The 10,130-nt window shown below is 40.8% G+C and overlaps 1 protein-coding gene across 1 annotated transcript in view; it reads left to right on the top strand.

Moving 5' to 3' along the window:
* The first annotated feature begins 4,144 nt into the window (after positions 1–4,144).
* The window catches only part of LOC106748000 (alkaline phosphatase-like), a 206,526-nt gene continuing 200,540 nt past the window's right edge, over positions 4,145–10,130 (top strand). Inside the window, exon 1 of the mRNA XM_014626127.1 lies at positions 4,145–4,838. Within this exon, the coding sequence (XP_014481613.1) occupies positions 4,748–4,838 (91 nt within the window). The 5' untranslated portion in view covers positions 4,145–4,747. The remainder of the gene's footprint in view (positions 4,839–10,130) is intronic.

The following is a 10,130-nucleotide window of genomic DNA, read 5'->3' as shown; positions in this document are numbered from 1 at the left end:
GTTGGGATTAGTCTTAAATATAATGTCAATTTTGAAACTCTGTTTATATTCAAAGAGATTTATATTTCATTGATATCGTGTGATACATCATGTAGTTAATTATTTTTATTTTAACCATAGTAACGTTTTAGCATAATTCCGTCGGAGGAATCATTTATTACTAAGTACTCGCGTATTCAGAATTTCTCTGCGTCAATAAGGGTGAATAGTGGCGAACAGTCGACAGGGAAAAATTGTGACAGTTCAAGGGATGGTAAGTTCCTTTCAATCTTTCAAAAGATCTAAGACCAGCGGTCCCAACACCGAAAGGTTCACGAAAAGTTCCATATCTCGTCTTTAGTGCTCATATGCGACGTTTCGCGAGAGGATGACACAGTCGGGATGCGCATTGCTCAGAGTTTCTTCACGTACGGACTATCCCGGAAATCGCGCGTTTTCCTCTTTCGCGCAGATACAGATTCTTTCAATGTTAAAAATAAAACTTGATTTTTAAACATTTTATATTTTGATCGCTATGTCGGGATGAAATTAAGTAACAAATTAAACTGCAGTCCATTTAAAATCAATTTTTAATTAAACAATTCTCGCGTTTACACAGTGTATGGCAAAATTGGTCGCGTGAGGCCATTATGACCCCATTAAGTATTTTACTATATTATTAAATTATAAATAACAATCTCGCATGTTTCGTGGTTTAAACAAGTTATGTAAAAAATATTATACATATATTGTCGAAATACGCACTATGTGTCGGTAATTTAATTGTGATATCGAAAGCTTTTCTTTATTTTGTGGCAATTTATCGTTTTTTTTTAATAGAATTAGCTGTTTATAATTGCATCTAGAAGAGAATATTTTGTGTTGTGTGCATGCGTATGTACAATCTCATTGCGTTACTATCGGTATTATTTCACTGAATTTACATATCGATTATTGAGGTTCCATTTACTTTCGCATTCGCTCTTCGATATCGCCGCAATGGAAAGTTCTCTTTGGAGCATTTCCAATTTCTTTGAAAAACAATTCCCAAAGTTGCTATCGTGAAATGCTTGATGGATATATGAGGTGCCCCAGTCGCGTTCCCTGTCTACCACAGATACTAAGGACCAAATTAAGAAGAATGGAATTTCTCCCAACATTTCGAATCGCTACTTTTTGAATTATAAGTTATCGAGGTTAACAATAGATTGTGATGAATAAAGTTTCGGAGTGGAAATTCGCCTGTGACGCGAAGCCCTGAAATTTATTTGATTTCCAGCAGATTAAACCTCCGTAGAATTTTATTCTGATTCGCGTTTTAACTTTAACTCAAGACTGATCGAAATGAATGTAACACTGTGTAGTATTGTGAGTCCACGAAAAAGGATGTGGCAGTCGTTTGAGTTCTCGCGTATTTTGAAATACCTGGAGTGTAAAACGAAAAGAGTATTTTCCTCTAACGTCTATATAGCACGGAAAGAAAAACATTGCAATTCATTGCTATTCAAACGTTTCCATACTCACGTAGCTTGCAAAATACACACCGGGAGAATAAAATATACTGACAAGACCGTGGAATAGGGAGATCGACGTTTCGCCCACTTTCGCTAACAAAAATCGACTTTAAATTCGCCAGAAGAGTGTTCGCGCTTGAGAAAACGTGCATTGCGGATATCACGTACAATGAAGGGGAGGAAATTATCACGAGCGAACACGAGGCGACGCGAGGTCGTGCACAATGGTGCATGAGAGGGATTTCGTGGATAGGAAAACTTGTAGCTCCTTTCTCATTATACTAGACAAGTAATAAGGTACGCGTGTAAAATATCAATACAAGAAACGGCTTATGATTTTTCTCGAGAACCAAAAAACTACTGCGATGATATTTTAATTCGTATTCTCAATTTATTTTATCGCGAGGAATTATCTCCGGAGGAGATTCTGGTAACTTTGCTGTAGCAACAACATGTTTAATTATTGATCATTGATAGAAAATTATAATTATTTTTTATTTCCAGCAGATTAAATCTCCGCCAGCCAAATTTTATAGTAGTAGTAATATATATGTAAAGCTATTATCACTGACATTACAGCAACATTTATTAGAAAAATAACTATTTTTATGTTTAAAATCAAAAAGTGGTTGGCATCGAAAATATCTATAACTTTCTTTCTAACGATTGCGTCTTTAATGCTAAAAAGCGGTGGTAAAATATAAAAGTCTTTATTAATCAGCCGTCACCGAGTGATTGGCAAATATATTAGAATCAGAGGTATATATTGTAGTTAAAGTGTATCTCGACGTGGCTAATTAAATACTATTATTATCGCAACGTGTGCACGCATAAGACACTTACAACAGTCAGATGTGTCCTCTTCGTAACGTTGCGCTTTAAACGTAACAATACATTCGTAACTCGAAAATTAAACATTAAACATTCTCTCGGAATTGTTTTTACTCCCGAAAGAAACAGTTAAAAGCGATCGTTACAATGCGACGGTGAAATTACCGGAGAATCGCCGCTTCCTCGCCGGTTGTGCTGTAATTTACAATGTGCAACACGAATTACGCTCACACCTTTACGTGCAATCAGATAGAATATCATTGTTCTCCCAGGTCGTGCAAATTCCGCACTGTGCGACGATGAGCGGCCAGGTTGCGGGCGGCCAGCGCAGCAGGGTGCGATCTCATTCGGGCTCGCACGGCCGGCGTCGTCGCCGCTCGGCCGCCGAACAACCGAGAGCGGCGGGCTTGTCGAGCGCTCGCACCACTGCGCCCGCGTCCGCCCGCACGCGCGCCGGTTCTTCTCCTATCGGTCCTGTGTCACGTCAGGCTCACCCTCATCTCGCCCCTCGTGGTGATCGGACGTGAGCGGAGGATCCTCGTGACAAGCGATATCACAACGACTGAAAATAGATCTCGCTGCGGCGATGAGTGTTATCGCCGGAGGGTCGGAGGGCAGGAGGGTGGTGCTGGTGATCCGCCGGACACATTGATGTTTTGCGCGAACCTGTGGGACCTTGCGATTTCCGATTCGTGCGATCGCACACGATACCGATGACGGTCTTTGTGTGATCGGGCTTTTGCGTTTTGGTGACGGCGAGAGAGACAGAAAGAGAGAGAGAGAGAGAGAGATAACGTCGACCTCATTGCGACCGCGGGATGCAGCGAGGAGCCCAGCGAAATTCGAAGAATGTGCGCGATCGGCGAGTGAATGGAGAACATAAAGCGGAATAGCACTTTCCGTTCCCGAGAGCAGTTAAGCGAGTTTCACGAGTAAGAGAGGAAAGTTTTCCCGCGCGATAGTCTTCGCTTAAGGATGGATCACGGGACCTCGTCCTCGGAGCGGCGCGTCCCCGCGTGTGTTACGCCGCGCGTGCGAATATTCGTCGGCCGATACCGTCGCGAGATGCTCTGAGAGATCTTCACCGTGGGCTTTCCGAACCCTCCGTCAGGTTAACGAATCCTCGGCTGAGAACGACCTTTCCTCCGCTCTGAGCGGGAGCACTGATTATAGAAGGGACACCGGTGATTTATGGCAGAAAGAAGAGCCAGCGACGGGCTGCTCGAGGATGTGTGGAAAAAGCCCGAGTTAGACCGTCGTTCTACTCGTGTACCAACCGTGTTATCCCCGCGCATCGAATCTGGCGCGCATTACTCGACGTGATCGTTATCGACACGTATCGACACACAGCTTGTTCAACGGCGGCGCACGTAACGCGACATGGAGCTTCATTTAATTCTAACCGCGCCGCCGCCGTTCTGTAAGAAGCAAAGAACTATCTTAATCGGAGGATTAATCGCCTCGGCGGTCTAATCTGTCTTCGGATTACCGCTGTATCCCCGCGTTCTACGTAATACGCCCACTTATTCAGAACAGAGAAAAAAAGACTCGAGAGACTACCGGTCGAGCGCGCCACGCTGATTCGCACCGTGCGAACCGACGATCTTCGTCTTCGAAGCGGCAAGACGGAGCAGACGCTCATCGGTTGGAAAGAGAGAAAAGGGAAAAATCCGCGAGCGATCGGAGATATTCGGCGGGCCGATTATCGATCGAGAACTCTCGTCGGCGCACTCTCGACAAATCTCGCGGTCGATGGAACGCGGGCGACACGTGAGCGACCGATCGGCGTGTCCGTTCGCACCATGCTCGGTTCGCCGTGCACGACCGGTGCATTCCTGCGAGCGTCATTCACTGCGGTCGCGAGCCGCGTGCCTGGTCGTCCAGGAGAGTTGCCGTCGCGCGAGATAACTTCCGTCGACATGCCGTTTACGTCGACTCTCTTCGCATTTTTCGACGCGCGCCGTTTGCTGTGTCCCAGGTAGATACAACACTAAGCACTTTCCGGCTATCGGATCGGCCGCGCGATCTCTTCCCACAGCCCCTACACATACACCCTTTCTTCGCCCGCCTCGGCCGTCGTGCTCGCGATCGAGCGCGCTAAACAGGCGCGGATATAGACGGGATATAAAAATAGACGGCGACGACCCAAGATAGATGGGAGTTGCCGGAAGTTCGAGAAGTGTGACAGGATGAAACGATGAGGGAGGCGCGATCGCGACGGTGAAATACTGGACGCAACACTCGAGGAAGGGATAATACGCAGTGAGATAGTACGAGTACTCTCGCGCTTTAAGCCGCGCGCTCGGTAATTTTCACGGTGAATCCGGCTCGTCTGCTACAGCATCCCGAGGAACTTCGCGACGCGCGGTGGCATGAGGAAGCGTACGGACAGCACGTAGCGACTGGCCCTTCTCGCTTCGGAGATGCGGCGCTATCCACTGCATATCAACGTCGCCCTCACCGTCGTTCTACTGGCGACTCGTGCGATCGTCGTCGTGCGTGCCGGCGAACAAGGTAAACAGCGATTATTGACGCTCCTCCTGACGCCTCCTCACCGTCTGGCTGATTGCACCCTAGGCGAACGTGTAGTATATGCATACAAAGCGAAATCGGGGCTGACATGGAGTGATAAAAAATTGGAGAGGGAGAGAGAAACGGAAGTTTTTTGCCAGGTCCTCTCTTTCTGTAAAGCATGAGTACTCGTCGTTCGTTTGTTCGCGGTACTTTACGCGAGGTGTGGTTTCACGATCGGGAGATCGACGCGTATGAAGTAACGATCGTTAGAGAAATAATTGCTTGCGCTTTGTATTCCTGCAGGCTTTGTACTTTCCGCTTTTCGCCGGTGCACTTTGGAAATTGAATTGGAACGTTCGACGCTTTCGCATAATTTTGTTGCTGCCTTATATAGAGTTTACTGAGAGAGATACGACCGCAATTCTTATTCTTATATTTTCCTTCCGTGTTTATCGGAATACTTTGCGGAATACTATGCCGTGCATACGTGTATGTCATTCCACGTTAAATTATTTTCAATTTCCAGATAAGTAGAAATTGCATAGAAATTGAATCTTTTCGCGCTTCCGACGCCGAAGTGCGAACTCGGTACGCTCCAACTTTTACGAGTCGTGAATCTTATCTGATCAGATGTATCACACCTTGAGATTCATTATTATTTTTATTATTCGGAGAAATAGTGGCTTTTGTATAGAATATCGATTAGGAAACCGGTCTCACCGCGCGGAAGGCATCTTTTATCAGAAAATGGTTCCCCACCGGTCTGCAGGTGAATATAGTCCTGCGATTCTTAGCGGACACAATAGACGCGTACTATATCGTCGATTCGTTATCCTTGCATTTCCGATTCAGATGGTTTTCGGTATGCCTGCCAGAGTCGAATTTTTCTCTCGCCGCGACACTCGCCTTCGTAACGACTCGGCTCGTAACGGAACGTAAAGTAGAACGCTGCCAAACTGTCACAAACACTTCGTCGTCGTGAGCATCGCCATTTCTTAGCTGATACTTTTCAGTGTAACGAAAAACGTTAAATGGATAAACGAGAAGAAAATAAGAATGAGCGCGACCATCGTTTAATACGCATTAATCATCGCGGTAACGCATTATGACAGCTTTTACAATATTACAGCATACATTAACTGCTACAATGGGCAATAGTGATTTCGACCGGCTATTGTTATACCTACAATCATATGATGATACATTTCCCATGAGAAATGCAGTTTATGTAGAAATGACAACAAAGATGCTGCCTGTGTAGAGCTGATAATTACAACAGTTCTAATGGGTGCTACAAACAGAATTGTTGCCGTATGATTGGCCGTTTGATATCTATGTAAATCCAACTAGTGTATCATCGAAGTGCATAATCGAAATAATGCATCTCGCACAACCAATATCGCTAACGGCTCTTTGATGATTAACAACCATTTGCATTCATATAAGGACTCATATATTTTTATATATTATATATATTTATATATATTTTTAAATCTCAGTTCTATATCTTATAGCTAATTCACAATTAATATTAGCACTTTTCAAGTAATAGCATAAATAATCATTTAATTACCGAGATATAAGTGGCAAAGTCGGTGAATATCTCGTACTTTTTTTACAGGATGTTACTTTTGTCCTCTTGAGTTAATTGAGTTTATTGCAGCAATGAAAGTGGTTCTTGCTTCTGTATTAATTAAGATCATTGCCTTAGGCAAAATTAATGGGCGAATAAATGGTGTAAATGATATTTAAATTTATATGTGAACAAAATATCATTCTACATTATTCATTTCACACTTACGGCGCACAGCAATTTGATAAAAGAAACAGAGAGTTTGCGCAAGAAAACTTTTTATTTTTAATTTCAAGTACCATATCGTTCAGTAATGATAATGTTCCACCGGGATAACAGCGCTCTGTCAATTAATTGTTGCAACTGGAGGTTTAATGAACGTCACTTCGTCATCCTCGCATGCTAGGCTGTGTTCAGACGAGCCAGCTTAGTTTAGCGTATAATTTATGCATTCTGTACTATATAATGTGCGTGTGCAACTTGATCGAGCTTGCGTGGCGCTGTCGCTTAATAGAAAGCCCGAAGTATGTGTAATACGCTGTTTGATGTATTTTAATCAAATGCGAAATTTACGTTTCACCGTTGCGCGCTGATCGTTCCATTTACGCGGATGAAACTTTGACAGCGCAAAATGCTTTATTTTTCGGATCAGTGCGTAAAACTTTAATACGACCAAGGGCAAAATTTTAATTATATATCAATTTTGCAAATTCCATCGAACTTGAAGGATTAATAGAGAATCTACAGAGATATAATTTTTTATTGAGAACATAATTTACTACAGATTTGTATTCGTAAATTGTTAATGTGTTGTTTGGATCAATGTTTCTTGTTGTACGATATGAAGTACGGATAAAAGTTCACGAATAATAAGAAATTCAAGAAACTATAATTATTTGTTAAATAGCAATGAAAAACATTAACTATGAATGCCGGTATAAATTTCCACTCGGATATTTCTTTATTTCCGATTCATTAGAGGTCCATTAAAATTAGAAACCTTGTGTCTGATAATTGATTTTACACACCTGAAAATATAGGATGTATCGCTACATCCAGGTCCTGTATTTTTCGTCCTTGTTTCCTGGTTCAGTATCCTGGCTATTTCGTCGTGGAACTTTGCATATTCATATGTGGCACTGACACCCGCGTAGATACAATTTGATCGGATAAACGCGTGGTAATTAACTCGAGAGAACCTGATTAAATATTTCAAAAGACCGGTGAATCGTTTTAATTACCTGATGGGAAATGATAATAATCAATGCAGCGATATTCGTGCTCCGCGTCGTGGTACGCTCGTCGCTCATCGGCTTGGAACGTCATGATTTAGAAAATGTATGTATGCAAACACGAGAGTACCAAAGCAATGAGCGACACCGATAGGCGAAGTAATTCTCATTTCAACGTCAACTGTCATCACTCGTCACTGAATACAAGCGACCACACAATTAAAACATTCCTTTAAGGCAGTTAGTCTTACCTTCATGGGTCGCGTACTTTCCGAGTGTTTCCATTACGTTTCAAGCCAATGGGCGACACTTTCATCGCGTAGTACTTTCGTTCAATAGATATTTTTTTCAAACGGATGATTAAAATATTCCGACATCTTTGAAACGTTTAATCGGATTCTTATCAGCATCGAATTATTTAATAGGCATTTTTTCAATCGAATGATATCTAGTGTCGAGTGTCAGCACCAGTGTCAGTATTATGAATGAATATTTAAAGTGCTACGACGGAGCAGCTGGAAGCAATATGCCGGATTGAGATGTCAGGACGGAGGATTCAAGGACGTTGCGAGCGATAAATCATATCTACAGATGTGTAAAATTATTTATTACGCGGCATGTTTCCAATTTTAGCGTTTCATCGCAAATAAAACGAAATCCGAATCGAAATAAGGCTTTTTTTTTATATTCAACATAAAGAAAACGATAGTAAGTGACTAGCTTTTAAATTCAAGGTAGAACAATAATGTTTATACTGTTAAAGCTGGACATTTTTCATCGATCTTTTTCAAGTCCGCCAGAATTTGCAGGATTAATATAGAATTGAAATCTTGACTCGGGTAATCAGTTTTATGATGATTGTATCGTAATGAATTATTAGACTTACTATTATAGTAATTATTATGCGAAATGCGAGGAGAGTTTGTCGGATTAAAAGATTAAACAAAAGAAAGTTTGCTTGTTTGGCAAAATTATTCACAAGTCATAAAGTGTAATATGAATGCAAGTTTATTAAACACATCAAAAAGTTGAAATTTCTGGAAGCTTTCCGCGCTACACACGTATAAGTATGGAAAATTGTTACACGCAAAAAGATGTTTAGACTTTGTAAATATTCTTAAGCCCGACACAGCCTGCACGACGTCGTCCAAGTTTGATATCTAATAACAGTTTTCTTCGGAGATTTTCCGAGTTCTTAGTATGGAGCTGAAAGTTTTCACGTATCGGGGACACTTAATAAGTTGGGCGATAACACCCGAGACACTTGATTTGCAATTTAATATACGGCCGGTATGCAGCCACAATAGGTGGTGTACTTTCGTGGATCGAAAACTTGTTTATAAAATATTACGCGATGAAACTTCAAAATATCATTTTTACAGTATCCACTGGTGCGAATTTCAGCGAACAATTTCGCGTTATAGACAAATATGTATCTGTGTCGTTGTTTTTAATAGAACGATACACAGGCATGTATTGACGCGTAAATAGGTTAAATAGAAAAAGAAAATTGTTACCTGTTTTAACGTTGAATCGTCAATTAATTATGTGAGGGGATATTCCAATAACTCTGAAGCCGTAACGCAAGGATGATTTGCGAAGCGTTATAGTTTTAAAAGTAAAAAAATAACGGGGAGTAAAAGTTCATGTAGTTAATTATTTTCGAGCTGTTGATGCAGAACAAGGTAGAAAAATCAGCGGAAAATTAAAATATGTTAACGCACAGAAGACTCGATTCCCGGTTATAAAGATGTTTTCCTAATATTTAATGTATGTTAATTAACGATATGTTACTTTTCCTAATACTACTTTTGTGTTTTTTGTTAATTTCTTTAATGTTACTTTTCCTAATATCTAATGTATGTTAATTAACGTTGTGTTGAGCATATTAATTATAAAATAAACAGTAGTATGAACCAAAATACATATATCGGTGGTGTAGTATGTAATAATTGGAGCACATGAGAGATCTCGGTAGGTAGAGCATTTGTATATATAAACATGTAGATCAAACAGTGTGTGTTTACATGTAAGGCGTAGCACGTCCGTTCGACTATTGACAGTCCGTGGGGCGCCGCACATCGAATACTTAGCTGTTCTCATACTATATGAAGGTTAATTTATAGAAAATCTGATATTATGTTGTAGAATTATTTAATATTTGTAACAATTATATATATAAACCGCTATATTCATTGATACTATTTTAAGTTAATACTTTTCATTTTTAGTACTTTTCATATTAATGATTTCATACTAATGATTGGTCAAGAAAAGATCTTTGATATCTTGAAATTTAATATTTTATCAGTTCCAAGTCCTTCAAAAGTAAGCTTATTTGTAATTCAAGTTTACTCCAATTTAGTTTAGTTTCAATTTTAGGTTTAAATTCGTTAATTTAGCATATGAAAATTATCGCGTCTTGAGAGATTCTGCATCGTTCTTACTTACGAAAATATGATTAATGTATCGAATTCTTGGCTTTTA

This window comes from Dinoponera quadriceps, unplaced genomic scaffold, assembly GCF_001313825.1.
Source record: "Dinoponera quadriceps isolate SergipeBrazil2010 unplaced genomic scaffold, ASM131382v1 scaffold2167, whole genome shotgun sequence".
Taxonomy (NCBI): domain Eukaryota; kingdom Metazoa; phylum Arthropoda; class Insecta; order Hymenoptera; family Formicidae; genus Dinoponera; species Dinoponera quadriceps.
Note: the sequence above shows the minus strand (reverse complement) of the source record. Positions and strands in the feature narration are given on the sequence as shown.